General features: G+C 40.4%; 1 protein-coding gene across 2 annotated transcripts in view; it reads left to right on the forward strand.

Annotated features, from left to right (window-relative positions):
- The window catches only part of ADCY7 (adenylate cyclase 7), a 116,004-nt gene that overhangs the window by 36,986 nt on the left and 58,897 nt on the right, over nucleotides 1-20,121 (forward strand). For both annotated transcript variants that reach the window (XM_034788880.1, XM_034788881.1), the window contains exon 2: nucleotides 18,999-19,549. In XM_034788880.1, the coding sequence (XP_034644771.1) occupies nucleotides 19,379-19,549 (171 nt within the window). In that variant the 5' untranslated portion in view covers nucleotides 18,999-19,378. The remainder of the gene's footprint in view (nucleotides 1-18,998; nucleotides 19,550-20,121) is intronic.

A 20,121-nucleotide genomic window follows, 5' to 3' on the forward strand; every position in this document is an offset into this window, starting at 1 on the left:
TTACTAAATAAAAAGTGATTTTATTAAATACAGACAGTAGGATTTAAGTGGTTCAAAGTAGTAACAGACAGAACAAAGTAAGTCACCAAGCAAAATAAAATAAAATGCACAAATCTATGTCTAATCAAACTAAATACAGATAATCTCACCCTCAGAGATGCTTCAGTTAAGTTTTTCTCAGACTGGACACCTTCCAGGCCTGGGCACAATTCTTTCCCCTGGTACAGCTCTTGTTGCAGCTCAGGTGATAGCTCGGGGATTCTTCATGATGGCTCCTCTCTCCCCTTTGTTCTCTTCCACCCCTTTATATATCTTTTGCATAAGGCGGGAACCCTTTGTCCCTCTGGGTTTCCACCCCCCCTCACTGGAAAAGCACCAGGTTAAAGATGGATTCCAGTTCAGGTGACATGATCACATGTCACTGCAAGACTTCATTACTCACTTGACAGCACACACATATACAGGAAGACTCGCAGGTAAACCCAGCCATCTGCAGACAATGGGAGTCATCAAGATTCCAAACCATCATTAATGGCCCACACTTTACATAATGACAATAGGCCCTCAGAGTTATATTTCATATTTCTAGTTTTAGATACAAGAGTGGTACGTTTATACAAATAGCATGACCACACTCAGTAGATTATAAACTTTGTAATAATACCTAACAAGAGACCTTTTGCATGAAGCATATTGCAGTTACATTATATTCACTTATCATATTTTTATAAAACTATATAGACTGCACAACGTCACAGCGGCCATATACTGGGTTTACTATACAGTTACAAGAAGAAGGAACGAGGAGAGGCAGAAGGTAGTTTTGTTATGGCCACTGAGCCTAAAATAACAGTGCCATTAAAAGAATGGTGCCAAAGAGAGAGTGTATTCAGTTTTTGTGGAATCGGGATGGGCGCAGGGCAATTTTTAACACTCGGTGTCTAGATAAAACAATGTCATTTAAAATGAAGAAAAGCTAGAGTTAGAGAAGAAGAGAGCGGGCGCATGAGTTACATTGTGGTGGATGTGTGAATACCCACCCTTAGCAATTATATATACTTTTAACGTTTCTTTGGTGCTAATTCTAGCATTTCTCATTCTAACTGGCACTTATGTACACCTCTGTGTTAAACTAACACTAGTGATGTGCTGCCATGTAAGAATTGTGATATGACCAGTGAATAAGTCATATACAAAGCCAATCTTTGGCTACAGTGAGATACCACGGTTTGTTCTTTCTTTAAGTATAGGAAATGTAGTGTCTCAGATACCCCTCCTGGTAACTGTTGGTAAATACTTTTGAATACTTACTTACATGCTATATTTATGCTACCTTCCGAGTAACTAAGTTTGGGAATCTAATCCTTCAGCAAGAATATTTTTGTTGCCAGAAAGACTAAGTGTTGTCAATACCAAGTTCTTCCAGTTCCCAAATTAATATTAGTATGTAAAATTAGGAAGTATTTTGAAATAACACTAAATTTAATGTTTTACTGTAAATCTTCACAGCTATTAAGTTTGACTGAGAAAGTGGGAAGTGCACAGAGCTTTGCGTCATGTGGCCACTGGGTTTGTTTGCACCTACTGGGGGGAAAGTAGCCTTCCAAAAACACGTTATGTAAAATTTTAAAATAGATCATGATGGTTTGGCTGTTATGTTATGCTGTGAAATTATGTCGAACTGCAAAACTTCTGCTCCTTAGCAGAATGGCTCACTCAGGAAAGCGTGCTCTTGGGCCACTTGATTTTTTTTTTTCTTCACCTAAGAAAAGAGAAATACTTGCTTAAGCGGAGGTTATAGTTTTAGTTTCACTTTTTAGTTTTGACTGTAGAGTACAGATGTTGTGGTGTAACATATATTACATGGTTGTGCTTTGATAAAGGAGCTTGAGGGGGGAAAAAATTAAAATGTCCCTCTAAATAAATGCTACTCCTTTACAAAGCATATTAAAACCACACTTCAAAGACATTTACTTCATTTTTTGGTGTTTGTAACCGTTTACCTCAGAGGTGATTGCGTTCCATGGTGATTGAGGGATTCTTTTCGTATATTAGAGTATCTTTTTCTTTCTTGTTTTAGGACCGTATAAATAGCGATCAGGCTTTTTTCTATCTGGAATTGGAAGGTATTTAATATCTTGATGATACAAAATATGTATCTGAGGGCCTCCTTATGCTAGGAAGCTTTTTGGTCCCTGCTCCAAAAAGCTTACAATCTGATTTGAGATAAGATGCAACAAGTGAGTGTGTCTGGCAGTAGGAGTGAACAAGCAATGGAGGGCACAGATAACGATGATGTGCTTACGGGACTTCATAGGTTATTCACCACTCAATGTGATGGTTTCAGATAATTCAAAACTACTTTTAAAGGCGAAAAGTTATCCCCATCAGTCTCTTTTCTCAGCAAAGTGGTACTTCCTTGCAGACACAATAAAATCATGTTATATTGATTTACCATGATGTCTCTTTTGGGGATGTCTTCACCGCAGCAGGGAGCAAGTCTCCCAGCCCAAGTAGACAGACTAGCACCAGCAGGGCTGGAGCTAGCATGTTAAAAATAGCAATGTAGCTGTTCCAGTTTGGGCTGGAACTTGAGGGCTCAAGCTACGGGGTCGGATGGACTTGACAGCCTGATCTTCCGCCCTAGCCTGAATGTCCACATTGTTATTTTTAGCGCACTAACTTGAGTCCTGCTAGTGCGAATTTGTCTACATGCGCAGGGAGACTTGCTCTCTGCATCAGTGCAGGACATACCCTTTATGATTTATGGGAGTTGTTGATTCATCTTGCAGCTGACTCATGTTTTGTGCTGCATAAACACATTATTGCCAACACCAACCATTCAAAAATCAAATTGTGGGGTCAGGCCTCCACAAATTATGAGATTGACTAAAAAAAATCAGTCAATTTTATTAAAAAATAAATACACGTTGGATTCTTTTTATTTACCTACTGGTTTTTGAAACTTTAGGGTGTGCATGGTCATGATTTTCTTTGCAATCATGAAATTCACCTTACTTTTCATTTGAAAAAAGATTTTCATGCATTCACACGAGTCTGGGAGCTGAGGCTTTATGAAAAACACCAAATATCCTGATACTTGTGATTAAAAAGTGAGAATTGGCAACAGTTTTTCAGTACAAGAGGCCAGGGTCTGGACAACACAGAAGTTGGCTCTGTTGGATAAAGAATAGCTAATGTAGACATTGCAGCAGCTGTGGGACTGTCCCCTTTCTGTTGTCTACCGTATTGACTCTTGGCTATGGCTGATTTCCATTCGTGAAACTCCCAGCATAACTCCAAGTTATGCTGGGAGTTTCACGAATGGAAATCACCAGGTTCCTCACCAGGAGCCTCACCAGGTTCCTCTAGCTCAGCCACTGGTGAAAGAGGATGCTTTGCTGTACTACAGATACTGTGATAGTGTAGCCTAAAGAGAAATTTAAATGGAAAGAAATTTTTTTGCCTTTGGCAGTAGACTTGGCGTATTGTTCAGCTTTGTTCCTTTTTGTTTTGCTAGTTTAAATTAATTTATTGTGCCTGAAAAATGACTTGTAAAAATGCTTGGTTCTGCGTTAGCAGTTGGTGCAGCTGCAGAGATAAGATCCGGTGCTGTTTTACACCCTGGAGCAGTGGCCAGATTAGGCCACTTTACTCCTGAATGAGAGGGTCCATGTGGGCAGGGAAGTGGTGCACTGACTTCACATCTTTAGCTGATTCACCTTAACTTCCCTGAGTATCCCCATGAAAACATGCCCTTTGTATTACAGCTTCAGTGGTCAAAATGCCTGCTTTTCAATGTCCATATCACCTCCCCTTCCTTTCAGTGTGCCTTCTCCCTTCATTTTTCTTTCAAATTATCTTATCCCCTCCTAACTAAAGACACCTTTTAAAAAAGAATCTTGGCACTAACATGACGTTTGTTTCCATCACATTGTTCGCTGGGCTTGTGTGTTCTACCCCTGCTCTCTGTCTGTCTTGTCTGTTTTCGCTCGTAAGCTATTCAGGGCAGGGACTATCAACTACTCTGTGTTTTTATCGTGTCTAGCACAATGGGGCCCCATTTTTGGTTGGTCCTTAGGCCAATACTACAGTATTACTTCTCTAATAAACTTGGTCGTTAATAATAATAAAAGTCCACCCTGTGGAAATTTGGGGACAGATCTTGAGAGGTGCCAAGCAACTGCCCTCTGAAGTCATTGAGTTGTGGGTGCTCAGTTGTGGAATATATTGCTATTTATTTATTTTGATAGTCTGGAGGTATTGTAGATAGTGAGAGGAGGTTTTGCATTTGAGCACTTCCCTGATCTCTTGCTCTTTTCAGCCAGACCAACAACAAACACCAAATGATTTCTAATTTGCCTCAGGATAAGATTTATCTTCTCAATCCCTCATATGTACTCCTATTCCTCTCCCACATCACAACCGCACTTCACTAAGTAAATGAGTATTCAGTCCCACCTGAAGCTGCAATGGTTCTCCAAAAATAGCTGAAATGTAATGAGAGATTGGTGTGTGGGATGTGCTGCACTCTTGCTCATGGAGTCTTTTAACTTCTCAGCCATGCTCTCATCCTCTGGCCACAGGAGGAAGAGTCAGGTTACTTCCAGTTTGTCCGGGTCTCTTATGGTAGAACAGTGGTCCTAAACTTTTTATCTCATGCCTGCCCGTGCCCCCTCCCCGCCCCCAGAAGCCAGGGCCAGGAGTAGGGTTGCCAACCCTCCAGGATTGTCTGGGAGTCTCCAGGAATTAGAGTAATCTTTCATTAAAGATTATGTAATGTGATGAAACCCCCAGGAATACATCCAAGCCAAATTGGCAACCCTAGCTAGGAGCAGGGGCCACGGCTCCAGGAGGGGGAGAAGCGGACAGGAGTAAGGGGGCTGAGGCTGGGGCCGTAGCTGGGGGCGGGAGTGGGGCTGGGGCCCAGGTGTGGACCCGGCAGCCAGGAGCAGAGCTGGGTGCCGTTCTCTCCCTGCCCTCCCCAAACCTTCCTCTGTGACCCCTTAGGGGGGTGCGCCCCACAGATTGGGGACCTCTGTGGTAGAAGGTTGTGCTTCCTGTTTTCATTGCTGAGAGAGGGAATCCTAAAGCCTGCTTAGAAATCAGAATGGGGTTGGGATTTACTGGAGCAGTATCACACGAGAGAGAGAGATTTATTCCAGATGCATTTGGGAGTATTGTATTATGTTAGTCTTAATAATTTTCTGGTTTGCTTTATCCCTAAGGCTATGTGTACACAGCTATGCTGCTAAAGCCTTGCCACTGTAAGGCATGCAGTGAAGCTGCTCTTTGTCGGCAGGAGAGAGTTCTCCCACTGACGAAATAAAACCACCCCCGACGAGGGTGTGGTCTCCCGCCGACAAGGCACTGTCCACATCAGTGCTTTTCATTAGTAAAACTTTTGTCGGTCAGGGGGGTGTTTTTTTCACACCCTTGAGTGCCAAAAGTTTTATTGACGAAAGTGCAATGTAGACATAGCCTAAGGCTTGGTCTATGCAAGCAACTTATGTCAGTATAACTACGTCACCCTGAGCAATGCAGTTAGTTGGACCTAACTCCTGGTGTAGACAGTGCTACGTTGACAGGAGGGCTTCTCCCCCAACCTAGCTACCGCCTCTCGGGGAGGTGGAGGGCTGTGCGGATGGCAGAAGCCCTTCTGTCAGTAAGGTAGCATCTTCTCTGAAGCGTTGGTGTCAGGGCTGCACCAATGCAGCTGTGCTGCTGCAGCCTTTTAAATACAGACAAACCCTAAGTGTGCAATTTGCAAAACCACCGTTTTTTTGTCTTGTTGAATATTCCTGTCCCAAAGTAATTTTTACTAATTTAATGTTTCTAATTTAGGAGGAAATGTTGGCAGTTTTCTCCTAACGAATCCAGTTTTTCCTAGAGAAAATGAAACACTTCTCTGTCAACCTCCTGGAAAAAGTCAGGGATTATCAGTTGTTTTTTTTTTTTTTTTAAACAAAGAAAGAATTTTCTAATTGAATCTTGGCGCCACAGCACATATTTCTCTCCCCTCCCCCACACCCTGTGGAAGTAAGAGACTTTTTTCATATCATTCCACTTCAGTGAGTTCTGTATTTCAGAGTTTAATGAAGGGAGTAATTATGTTTTTTATTAGATTGGTTGGTCACCAATATAAGACTGATTTACTATAATTGACCAAAGTGGCATTAAAACCAGCAAGCAAACATGTGAAGAGAGTCTCTTTGACAGCACTAACTATTGACTTATATAGACAATGATTGAGGGCACAGTGTTCAGCCGGGGAAGACTTGCGTCTTTGGGCCCAAGCGTTCTGGAATATTGGACCAATGGGAGAGTAAGCAGGAAGGGGCAACAGTATATTTCAACTTTGTGAGTTGATCGCAGTTTCTGACAGCATCTTATCTTCATTACTTGAAAAGAATGGAACCCAACATCCTCTGTTGTATGAACTGATGCAACAACTCATTTGCCTTCTCTGCCATATCCTTATCTTCCTTAGTTGCTCTCTTTACTCCCAGCTAGTCAAACACATCCAGCAATTCTCTCTCAGGCATTCTGCTTTGGATAAATTAAATTATGTCTAGATTTGGAAAAATCTATACAATGAAAAGTTGGCTAACTATTCAGGACACTGTGTTTGAAGAAGAGAATTTTAAATAGGTCACTGAAAGCTTAAAAGAATAAATGGGATATTGATTTGTACAGTGGTAAGATCAGTTTCAAACTAGCTGTGGACAGAAAAATCTATCCATAAGGCGTGATGGGAAGTCTGATAATCATGAAATAATCGCACCCATGGTCTTTGAAAGACAAAAAGCATAGCTGAATTTCCCCTTTGGTGTGAAGTTTCATGGCACCCTAGAGTTTGCTTCTTATCAAAATCAGTATTATGAAAGGGGTATTTTTCTGCTGGGATAAAAACTGAAATTAATTATAAGGCTGAACAGACTTATCATTTGAATTGTGAAGTTTATGCCCAACAGTTTGCTTTGGATTACATGGGTTATTACAGTAATCCATTCCAGTTCGGTTTATGAACTAGTTGTAGATTACAGGTTTTCTTGGTAGTTTCCTGACCCACCCTCTAACTACTATTCTATCCTGCTTGTACTTTAGAAATTTTGCCATGACTGTTTGGCTCACCTCCCACCCCAAGCACATCACCAGCTTTGTCTGTAATGCAGCCATGCCATGGTTCCCCTCTATATTACTTAAGAAGCTTTCCAACATGGTAGTAATGAGGGAATTGCCACTGAGGCCGTTGGCGGCAGATTCCTGTTGAAATTGAATTCTGCCTTCCTTAACTAAAATGTCCCTAAAGGGAGCTGCAAATCCCCCAATTTTTCTTCTCTCATTGGAAAATATTTGCCACATAAAGGCACTGTTTTTGCCCCCTTACCGCCCCCACTGCTCACCCTAAGAAGACTATCAAGTTTAGGTCCAGTACAGACGCATAGTCCCTTCTCCCCTTCCCCTTTGTGGGTGTGGGGAGGGGAACACTAGAACACAAACTTGGATTTGTGATGCCCTGGAAAATCCTTGTGGGGCATTGGATGTAACATTTCCCAAGATCACTGTGTAAAAATTGAGTCAGACCAGTGGGCCTTATTAGCTTGGTCTACACTAGCAACTTACGTTGGTATAACTACATTGCTCAGGGGTGAAAAGCCCATATTGTGGTTGCTTTTTAGAAATCACTTTCCCTTAGCCTGTCTGAAAATAATTTATATCGACTTCCACCGAGGAACCTCCATATTATATTTTTGTCCCTTATTCATAATTATCAGTTTATTTAAAGCCTATAATGGTAAATACAAAAAATAGGAAGTGGTTTTTAAGTAAAGATTGTATGCAATAGAGAAACGGACCATTTTTGGGTTAATGACCATAATATATATTTATATAGCTGCTGTCATCTGGAATGATCACAACATTTTGTATAAACTGCTGTGTGTGTGTGTGTGTGTGTGTGTGTGTGTGTGTGTGTGTGTATATAATATATATATATATATATATATACACAAAAAAATCATTTCACTCCTCATTGAACCTCTGGTATGTAAAGCAGTAGATGTTAATAGCACCTAACAGGGTAAGGAAGTGAATAAAAACCAATATCTTTTATCTATTTGAGTACTACAAACTCATGAATGCTTTAGATTTGCTGTGTAAATGCTTACAAAAACTTCATAGGACAGAGTACAATATTTTTTTTTCTTAGCTATTTTTAATTTTATTTCTACAGCTTGTAGTCATCTGTTTCTGCTAGTTGCTAAAGGAGCAATTTTCAATTAACACTATATATAATTTGAATACTTCCAGTTTTAAGAGGTATATGGTGAAAAGGGTCTTGAGCTAAACAATTTGTTAGAATTACAACTGTGAATATCTACAAAACCAAGTTATATTAAGTTTGAATGTTTACTTGTAAAGCGTTTAGTAGTCTCACAGTCATGGTTCTTAAAATTTAAACACATTTCCTAAGAATCTGGAAAGTGTTACATGATGTTTCATCCTGTCCTTTAGCTCACAGGCAATGGTGGTCTCAACTACACGTGTTTTGTCTACACTTCTGCCTACTTGTGAAATATTAAGTTTAATTATAAGACACACAAATATTTTTTAGTACTTGGACTTTTGTAAGGTATTTATTTTAAAAGGTGGTATGAGGAGATGAATATGCTCTTAATGTGTAGGAAAATGGAAGGTAAATAGAAATAAATACTGAGTTCCTTAGGATTGCCTTCTCTAATGAGTAATTAGGTTTGTTTCATATGTGATCGTGAAGTGTCATGTAGCTAACCATTCTGAAGCAGTGTATGAAGCAGGTTAACTTGTTTTTAACAAAGCTTCTTGTCTGCACTCCTGATAGCAGGTAAGCCACTAAATACAAAATAGGTATTCCTCACTATGCAATTTTGGATATGATTACTAAGGGTTGAGGTAACTGCAGGATGGGGTGCAAATGCTAACTCTAAAAGAAGGAGCACATCCTGATGTGAAGTCTTTTTAACACAATTGTCGCATTCTGTGGTGAGCTGCTACTAAAACAAATTCTGTATTGCAAAAATAAATTTTCATAAACTGATTCAGTTGTGGGTTTTAATAGCTTGTAGATGGTTACTTTTTCCTGAGGTTCACAGTTCATGTACACCTCTACCTCGATATAACGCTGTCCTTGGGAGCCAAAAAATCTTACCGCGTTATAGGTGAAACCGCGTTATATCAAACTTGCTTTGATCCGCTGGAGTGCCCAGCCCCCACCCCCCCGAGCACTGCTTTACCGCGTTATATCAGAATTTGTGTTATCGGGTCGCGTTATATCGGGGTAGAGGTGTATTGCTGTTCCTTTTCAAGTAATTTTATTACTGCCTGTATGGGTTCCTGAATTTCTTTTGCTTTAACATCTGCTTGTGAGTAATTATAGTAGATGATAACCTTTATTAAGGAAATAAATAGAAATTACTAAAGACTTTTCAGAAACATTGTAGTCATTACATTTGGACAAAACAAAAGAAAGGAGGAATGGAAATTTAAAACCATACTGTCTCCCTTTTGAAACTATGGCAGCTAAAAATGGACAAACTGGTTCTGCTTTCTTTTGTCTTGTAGCTATTGAAAAAGATAGGGCAGTGAATCCTGCTTTACTTTGGTTCTTGTTATCTGGATTTGTTTTCATCTTTCAAAGATGAGATTTCACAGATTAGCTTTTAGAACACAAATAGAATGGCTTTGGGTGAGTGAGAACAAATTCTCAGCAGGTAAAGGCCCAGGCCAAGATGAAACAATGTGTGCACAGAAGTACATGTGTGATTACCCAGGCAGTTACTGTGAGTATGCACACAAACCGTTCAATGACTTCAAAACAAAGAACAAAACGGAAGCCTTTTCAGTCTGCCACTCTGAAGGGAGTTAGTTTGGCCAGTACCTGTCCTGTGTGTATAGCTCAGGTAGGGAGCTCTTAACCCTCCCCTTGTCTGTGGAGAGAACTGCCTCATGGAGGGAGAGAAGAAATACCCCCTCATGCCCAGCTCCTCTGAGAAGGGGTGGATGGGATTCTTGACCCACCTGCACACTGTGCTTCATCACCAAGAGAGGAGAGGTAATGTGATGGTGCCCATGACCACCAGGTCTCTTCACTATCGTTTATTATGGAGTTGGAGGTAGCACCTGGAAAACGCCACGTGCTCTACAGACACAAGGAAGGAAGTCAGGGTCCCCGTCCCTAAGAGCATTCTGCTCTTGCCTCTTCTTACTCTGATTTTCCACCCCACCAAACCGCGTTGTCTGTCTTGCATGTTTTGTTTTGGGAGTTGTTTGTGAGGATCCTTATTGCTGCCACAATCCAAGGGTAGGCTCTTCTGGGGTAGGGAGCCGCCCATCTCCTGATGTGACAGCACCTTAACTACTCCTTCCATTCCTGCTATCCCTTTTCTGGACACTATGTGAAGGCAGAGATTCGGGAGTTTTCCCTTAGCTCAGTGCCCTGTGGAGTATGTATGTATATAGTGCTTAAAGTGACAGTGCAGGGAGACTGGGAAGAAGGTTTTCAATGGGCCTTCTGCTGCTGGATTTGGGTGTGTGTGTGTGGGGGGGGGGGGGGGGGTTGGTGGGCCTCCCACTCACTCCCAAACGAGAAGTGGATAGCTTGCCTGCCCCAAGAAGATAATGGGAGGATGGTGAGAGTAGACCACCAGTCACTGCTCCTAACCTCAGATATGTCTGATAAGGTGGGGAGCCCAAGCCCTTTTGAGGTCAAGCAGGCATCTAGGGAGTAGAAAAGGACAAAGGGGAAATTGGTGGATGGACATGGATTGAGCCTATTCAGTTATTGTTTTAGAATATTGGCTTGCACAAAATGTGAACTCATCTTTGTTAGTCTCAAAACAATAGCTCGAGAGACTCCTTGAAAAACCTCAAATCCCAGGGAGTTCACCCTTGATGTTGTGTGAGGGAAGAAATAATTTGGGGGTCAGAGGAAACTAGAGAGAGCTCAGGATGGCTGTATGCCAGTCAGGAATAATCCAACCTCCATACTGAGTGAGATACAAAGATTACAGCAGGGGTCGGCAACCTTTCAGAAATGGTGTGCCGAGTCTTCATTTATTCACTCTGATTTAAGGTTTCGCGTGCCAGTAATACATTTTAACGTTTTTAGAAGGTCTCTTTCTATAAGTCTATAATATATAACTAAACTATTGTTGTATGTAAAGTAAATAAGGTTTTTAAAATGTTTAAGAAGCTTCATTGAAAATTAAATTAAAATGCAGAGCCCCCCTGGACTGGTGGCCAGGACCCAGGCAGTGTGAGTGCCACTGAAAATCAGCTCACATGCCGCCTTCGGCACACGTGCCATAGGTTGCCTACCTCTGGATTACAGATTACAAAGACTGATGTTTTAAAATATGAAAAGAATTTCCTTTTAAGAACTTAGGTGAGCATCCTACAAATGGAATCCTAATTTCTTTGATTTCAGTAAGGTCAGGGTTTCATCCACTTTGTATAGTCTGCTTCATTTATGCCGACCATATTATATACACGCAAAACAGGGCAGTTCACAGGGAGGTGGCTGAAACCCACCCTAAATGTTTTCTTGCTAGAATGAATAAGGGGGCAAAGAGGGTCAAGAACCACATGAGTCCTTTCAAGGTTAGTCACCGCTAGCTGGGAAGAATGTTTGGTGTGCAAAATTTGGTGCACAAATTGATGATCAGCTCAGTACACATCTGAATCTATCTGAAACACTGTACTGATCCACTTAATGAAATATTAGATTGCCTTGGAAAATAAGGCTTCAGGAGGGAAAAAGCACTTTGTTCAGTAGCTCAGCAGTATTATGAGAGGTGGCTGCTACGTGCAGTACAAGTATCGTTCAGTAATAAATTGTTAGCTGTTAATTGGTTATATACTGAGCATTTTGTTCACCTCTGATTTTCGCCAGGCTGAAGAGAGACAAGGAGTAAGAGTTCTTGCTGCTTTGGAAGCACCTCAGTCAAGCTCCTGAATCATATTATCACACCATAAATTGACTCTCCTCTTGTCTCAGCCAAACTTTCTGCTTTTGCATTGATAAACGAATTGATCTGCGTGGTATGTGTCCCATGTCAATTTTCCCTGTGAAGTGGCTCACATTTTCATATATTTCTTGCAGCTCATTTAAGATGAGTAAAGAGGCCTGTCTTCATTTCAGAAAATGACTTGCTGAGTATTGTCCTCACTTTCACATTTCTGTTGGTCTGTCCATAACTTTTTCTATTCATGCTCTACGAGGCATTCTGCAGTGTAGGCAGTCCATTCTGTGACTGGTGAGTCCAGGCCCAGGCTTAGAAAAATTGTGTGGTGACATGAAGCACTATAGATGGTTTTAATAAATCTGAGAACAAGTGGGATTCAATCTGTACCCAGCAGTCTGATTATAGTTTTACCTTTCCATTTGTTGCAACACACCCCTCTGTCTTTGTAACATGGAAACACTACAGTGTGTGTGTTGGTTATTCTGACTGTATGGGCAGTCTACGCTAGAAGTGTTACAGTGGCGCAGCTATTGTGTGTCTGGTGAAGACCCTCTATGCTGATGGGAGAGCGGCATAATTACTCCACCTCCGCAAGAGGTGGAAGTGATGTTGGCGGGAAAGCGTCTCCCACTGACATAGCGCTGGTGTCAACAGTGCTTAGGTCACTGCAACTTGCCTTGCTTGGGGGGCGGGGGGAGAAGAGAAGGGGTGGCTTTTCACACCCTGAGCGACATAATTTACATTGACGTAAGTGGTAGTGTAGACCTGCCCTGTGAGTGAAAATGTATGCCGGTCAGGAATAATCAAACCTTCATACTGAGTGAGATTTACAGATTACAAAGACTGATGTTTTAAAATATGAAAAGAGAGGAAGAGAGTTTCCTTTTAAGAATTTAGGTGAGCATCCTACAAATGGAACCTTAAAAAAATCAGGGGAACTACACACACAAGGTTCCTCCTGTATATGTTTACTGTGGCTCTATTCAGTGTACTTGTTGCTGTGTCAATCCCAGGATATTAGAGAGACAAGGTGGGTGATATCTTTTATTGGACAAACTTCTGTTGGTGAGAGAGAGAAGCTTTTGAGCCGCACAGAGCCCTTAAACTATGTGCTGCCTACTTATGCTAAACAATCTGTGCTATTTTGCATGTTAACTGTGACGCCCAGAGTACCTTTCCCAGACTTGAGGAAGAGCTCTGTGTGACTCGAAAACTTGTCTCTCGCACCATCAGAAGTTGGTCCAATAAAAGATATAACCTCATCTACATTGTCTCTCTAGTATGGCGCTAGTTGAAGCCAACTGATTTCCATTAAAGATTTAGTCTGATGCTACTCGTATTCGTTCCCATTGTAGACTCTGGGCCCAATCCTTCCCCCACTAACTTAAATGGGAGCAGGTTCTATGGATGTAGCAAGCTTTACTCTTCTTTTCTGGACTGGAAAGCATCTTGTCTTTTTGTAAAGGGAGTCTTTCTTTTCCTTTCACTATCTGGGCAACCGTTATGTGCTATAATCTCAGTGGTCTAGTTTCTTTACTTGGCCTAAATAGTCAGTACACTAACTGGTGTATACAGTTGACTACAGAGCACACACAGGTCTTGGCCAAGTTGCTGTCACTGGTACTGTAAAGACTCTCTTGCACTGTTTTGTGGTGTGACTCCTAACCCTCCCTACTCTGCTTTTTATAGATATGTATTAACCTAGAGGTTAGTAACAAATTATTCCTGCTCCTGTCTAACCCATTTAAATACGGCTTTTCTATCCGCTGCTGCTCTTGTAATGGAGTTATGGGACACCCACTGCAACATGGCTTCTCCTCGATGGTCTGGTGGTCAGGATTTGGTACTTCAACTGCAGTGGAGCTTGGGTTTGATTACCAGTCAAACAGCCAGGGGTGCTGTTGAGAGGTTGGTTATATGTGAATATTTTACTGTGACACAGGTCCTAGGTTCAAGTCCTGCAGGAACCACGGCTGGAAAAATGAAAGTTTGTAACACGAGCTCTCAAATTGATGCTGTGGCAAAAGGGCTAATACACAAACATCTTTGGATGTATAAACCAGGGTGTACTGCCATTGGTGAGACCAATAAAGGAATACTGCGTGTTCTTAAAAAGGGGATTGAAAAATTGGAGAGGATAAAGAAAAGAGCCACAAAATGATTCAAGAACTGGAGAAAATGCCTTACAGTGAGGGGTTTAAAGAGTTCAAGCAGTTTAGTTGACTCGATAACAGTGTGTATAAGTACTTTCACAGGGAGAAAATTCCCGGTACTAAATGGCTCTTTAATCTAGTGGAGAAAGACAGAACAAGAATGACTAGCTGGAAGCTGAAGCCAGGGAAATTCATAAGGCAGATTTTTAACAGTGAAGGGTGATGAACCATTGGAACAAACTACTCAGGGAAGTGTTGGATAGTTGACCTGGGTGCCTTCAAATAAAGACTGGATGCCTTTCTAGAAGTTATACTTTAGCCAAACACTAGTTATTGGGCTCAATAAAGTGGTAACGGGGTGAGATTTAAAGCCCTGTGATATACAGGAGGTCAGACTAGATGATCTGATGGTCCCTTCTGGCCTTTAAAGTCTATGAATCTATAAGTATAATTTACTAGATAATTGTGTGTGTGTGTGTGTGTGTGTGTGTGTGCGTGCGTATGTGACAGGAGGATGCGCAAAGGTGGCAATTAGGCCTTTGATCAGCAAAGCACTTAAGCATGTGCTTAACTTCAAGCTTATGCTGAAGTCCCATTGAGTGGGAAAAGCTGTTGTCCATGTTATTTCCTGGCTCAGTAAGTTCGAGAAAAGAATCGTAAACTGAAAATATAGGAAGACTGATGAATTGCACAGCAAAGAAACATAACCAGAACTTTGAAAATGTAGAGCATCCAGGTGGATTTTTTTATGGGCTTTAAGAGGGATTATTGTAAGTAGCCATGACATGATATGTAGGTAATTTCCTAGTGTCAGGGCTGAAATTGGGATGAATAATGCTAGATCAACAACTCATGACTTGTATTTTTGTTGAGTAGAATCTTAGTGTTCACTGTAATTATCTGCACAAATTCCACATCTGTGAATGGGAGAAACCTCCCTCATAATTTAGTGTGAAATACAAACCACTCTGACTAGAGTGGTACCTATAAAGGATTATGTATGGGTCATTACAGCAGTGTTTGTGTTGTATTTCCTCAGACACTGCAGTAATTACTGTAATTATTGTACGGTAAAACTGCTTATTTTGATAGTACTTTACAGCCCCAATTCCACAATTTGGCTGTTCAGTAAAACTCATTTAGCGCATGTACTTGTAGTGAGTGTGTATTAATAATATTGTTCATTCCACGCCAACTGTAGTGTCCTGAATTATCAGACTTATACTGGAAATTTTAACAGATCTCTGTTTGTAGAAAAGTTGACATTAGCTGCTTAACATTAGAAGAGAGAAAAAAATGTAAAAGTGATAGAACTTTTTCACAGTGTGTACAATCTCTGTCACATTCACTGTTCAGAGCGCATTTTATCAAAGCATGTAACCTAGCAGATTTTTTTTTAAAAAGGGGGGTGGGGTGGGGTTTAGATGCACATGAATTTAAATAGTATCTGCAGTATGCTAGCAGGCATTAAAAACAACCAGGGCTATCTGTACTCAAGCTTCAGATCATAAACTGATCACTAGCAGTTCAGAACACATTGTGTGGGAAATTTCTGTCAGCTCCATTATAGGAATTGTCACTTTCCACTGAGAAATACAGTATAACCAGGGGTCGGCAACGTTTGGCACGCGGCTCGGCAGGGTAAGCACCCTACCAGGTAGGGCCAGTTTATTTACCTGCTGACGCGGCAGGTTCGGCTGATCGCGGCCCCCACTTGCCGCGGTTCGCCGTCCCGGGCCAATGGGGGCGGCGGGAAGCCGCGGCCAGCACATCTCTCGGCCCGCACCGCTTCCCGCCGCCCCCATTGGCCCGGGACGGCAAACCGTGGCGAGTGGGGGCAGCGATCGGCCAAACCTGCCACGTCAGCAGGTAAATAAACTGGCCCGGCCCACTAGGGTGCTTACCCTGGCGAGCACGTGCTGAATGTTGCCGACCCCTGGTATAAGCTATTGTTGGAGAAGGCATATTGGAGTAAATATATATTGCATCTCTTCTAACAATTGTGTGAATCACAAATGTACTTGTATCTACTCTCTTGTGTTGAGAAAAATCTGTTACCATATTTCAAATATTTGGCCTGATAAATTGTCATTCTTTGACAATACCAAAGGAGGGAAGGGGCAAGGCACAAGACTCAGTGCTGAATTACCCATATCGTTTTAGTCTCAAAAGTAGTTGTGCTATCATTTATTTGGTAGCTCAACAAAAAGTAGACATGCATTTACAGATTTATATTACTACTATGAGAAATTGAAATGTGGCATCATGGGCATATATAAAATATCTCTTCCCTGCCCCCCTTCAGTTTGATTTTGAAAGATGCCTTCTAAACTACATCCACAGAACTTGCAAAGGACCAACGTGTATATGCAAATGGATATCTGTGAGGTTACTAATTTCACAGGTAAAGTGTAGGAGTCTTTTTAAAACTTGTCCCTTATGGTAAACCAGGTTTTGACAATTACAGTTAATAAATGTAATTTGTTTTTTCCTAAAAATGACTTCCTTTCGTTTGCAAAGTGTGTGTATAAACGTTATTGTTGTTTTATGACGTTTGATAGGAATAATTTATTTTATTATTCAGCAACAATTCACAATCCAATATATTCTGTTCTTCTACCTTGTCCTCTTGTTTTGTAAGTAATGCAGTTTTACAGAACTTTGTGGGCAAGCGCTCAACGTATTTGTCAATGGGAGTTTCATACTTGCTACAATTGCAGGATTGGGCCTTCTGCTTTCACCCGAGGCTAATGTCTGGAAAATTCACTTGTTAATTTTCCAATGGGTAATGTTCTAGAATTTGCTTATATTGGTGTCGTCTAAATCATTTGGTATGGTTTAAAAAAAAAAAAAAAAAAGCCCCAGCACCATCTCCAGTTGCCACGTGTCCACTGTGTCTGCATGTGGTTAAACAGTTTGTCACTTGAGAGTAACTGATTTAAATTGGCTTTTTGGCAAGTTTTCTTGTATCAGGCTATACCTTTTGGGAGAAAAGCCAAGATTAGAACTCCATGGTGATGGTAATCTAACAGTAAGGAAGCTGTAATTATTTTATCAAGTCCTAATAAAACATTTTTTGAAATCCTGTTTTTCACACTTCACTGGCTCTTTTAAAAAAAGTCTCCCCTGTCATTGAATGAACTATATTCAAGCTGCTATTTGAAAATCATCAGTCATTACTAGTTAACAGTGTAACTTATCCCTTAATGTTCATTGTTACCTTAACATGGATGTTGCTATAGAAATAGTATAAATTAGATTTGAAAGAACTAGGAGCTATAGTTTTTTGGTTTCTGTTTTTAAACAAATCAGTGCTTTAAATATTAATGTAGTAGGTTTTGGTTTTGACAGTCTGTACTTTATTTTCCTATTTTATTTTTTGTTTCATATTTTTAAGGAGGTAAATTTAATGTAAAGAAAATTTAAATTAGGGGTTTTTTTTATTATGTTGCAAAATCAATGGAATGCCAACAAGATATTGTGAATAAAAATGAAATTGTCTGTATGTGTTGGGCCATATTGTACTGTCAGTTTTAGGCAGAAATTTCAATTGATTCAGGGGAGTTCTTCTTAAAAACTGATAATCTAGTATGATCTGTTGCTTTTAACAAGAAGAAACAAAGCTTCTTCAGTCTGAGCAAACTATTACATATTTAAGGTTCCAGGGAATTTTGCCTGAGTAGGAATGCAGGATTGGATCCTTTAATTAGCAAGAACTGAAATCAGTTCTTAGCACTGATTAGGAATATTTTAAAGTACTGATTTCAAATAACCACCACAGTTATATGTAGTTGCTTCCTCCATGAGCTTTAAATCTATTTCACTGGGACTGCTAGAGGAGTAAGATATCACTTATTGTAAGGGTGGCAAAATCCAGCCCAAAGAGATTGTGTGTTTTACTTATTTGTGCTCTTTCTGCTATTTAAGTGACGGTACCGTGATTTATGCCCACATCTTTAAGTACATGTTATGCAGACTTGTAAAATAGGGCAACTCTCTGCAAAGAAATTATGAAAGTGTTTTTGGAAAATTACTAATCTGATCCTTGGAAGGACCTGTTTTGTTAGTTTTGGGTGGGGAATAATAATTTGGGGTACAGAGGAGAATTCAGACATTGTTTTGGCTTTAAACAGCCAGTTTTTAAACATGAATATATGATGTTTCTCATTTTTAGTATGACCAATACATGATTCTGTTATATAGTTAAAATCCTTTTGTAACTGAATATCAAAGTCAAATCTGTTAGCCTATCAAAATATTAAATATGCATGAGTAGTATTCCACTGCACTGCTCAATTTATTCTGCCTGTTTCAATCTCAGAAGGATTCTGCATGTCTATATGTACAGTCAGTTTCAAGATTAGGCTGGAATTAAGCTTTTATTAGAGGTGGGGGAGGGTGATAGCAAACTTTTACATAGCGTTGGTCACCCCTCTTGCCATTTTTGATTGCTTGGACCATCTCCCCCTACCATTCGCAACTGCATAATGTGCCTGTGGCAACTGCAGCAATTGCTCATGTGGGAATGTAACATTAGAAAAGTATTTAATATATTTTTTAGCTCTTTTAAGTGTTTCAATGGCTAGAAAAAGGTGAGCCAGCATAATATGTCCAGCTTTAGCAAGTGCTCCATGGATCACTGTTTGAGAACCACTGCTTTAGAGTTTATATGTTATGTTAAACAGAAAGTACTGTTAGGCCTAATTCTCAGGGCCAAGGAATATTTCTTTGTCCCCTTGTTAAAGGTTATTTACAGTGAGGTTAAAGAATATACTTTTCTCAGACAAAAATGCATCCACTTAACTGAAGCCTTGTTTTTAATCATGCTTTCTCTCCACAGAGTTTATCCCTTGAAACAGCACTCGAAGGGAATTGCTGACAGCTTGTGGAACGGAGTTAAAGTGATTGTAGCAAAATAAAACCTCGACAGCAGCAGCACAAGTATCAATCAATCTAGAAAAAACTTGCATGGAGCTGTTGAAGAGTAGGATGTGGCTCTGCAGAGGAGGGCTCTTCCCTTTCATTTATACTGAGATCTGAACTTTATGCTCATGAGGAGAAGCGCAAGTGCAGAATGTGAGTCACTCAGTGTGGTCAAGCAAGTCAGAACCAAGGGCTACCTTAGAAGACAGAAGTGCTCTTCAAAGAAGGATAGATCTATCTTTGCTTTGTCGTCATCACTGGGAACTGAGAGAGAAGTCAAAGCCAAACTGGAATAAAATGCCAGCTAAGGGAAAATACTTCTTTAATGAAAATGAAGACTGCAAGATAACAGATCCACTTTATGAGAAGTATCGCTACACGAGCCAGCAGCACCCGCTTCTTCTCCTGCTGCTCTTCATTGCAATTACTTTCTGTATTACGCTAATTATACTATTCTTTGTCATGCATGTGAGTATAACCAGGGTTCTCCGTTTGTACTGGACATTGTGTGAGGAAAGAAAGAACTTGTATCAAAGCTCACGAAACTCACTGGGCAAAAGTTTCATTGGGCTAGAATAGTGTAACCCTTACTTCAGGTTAGTGGTAGTTGTGTCCATGGGAGTTACCAGCATTTTGTGTGTGTGTAAATTCTAACATCAGATTCAAGAATATGAATGTTTTTAAAAGTACATTAAACTAAAAGGTGAAATAACATATGGGTTCCTTGGTTATGAATTCTTGTGATTGATTTTGTAGGCGGCAGTTTTTAGAGTTTAATAGTTTGGAAAAAACTATTATGGAAACTCCTTTGGGATGGAAACAGTAAAATTGTTAAGTTAGCCGGGAGTGGGATCACTTTGCTATGTGACAGATCCAGGTTTAGGGAATTACTGCTTGTGGGGGTTAGGAAAAATATATTGTGCCAAAATCTATATGTGAACAGGCTACCAGAATCATTTGTTGGCTAATTAAGGAAATAGACATAGGGTTTGGAAGGAGTGTCTGCTTTTCTTAAATAGAACCAAAGAGTCAAATTCACA

Source organism: Trachemys scripta, chromosome 13 (genome assembly GCF_013100865.1).
Source record: "Trachemys scripta elegans isolate TJP31775 chromosome 13, CAS_Tse_1.0, whole genome shotgun sequence".
NCBI classification, from domain to species: domain Eukaryota; kingdom Metazoa; phylum Chordata; order Testudines; family Emydidae; genus Trachemys; species Trachemys scripta.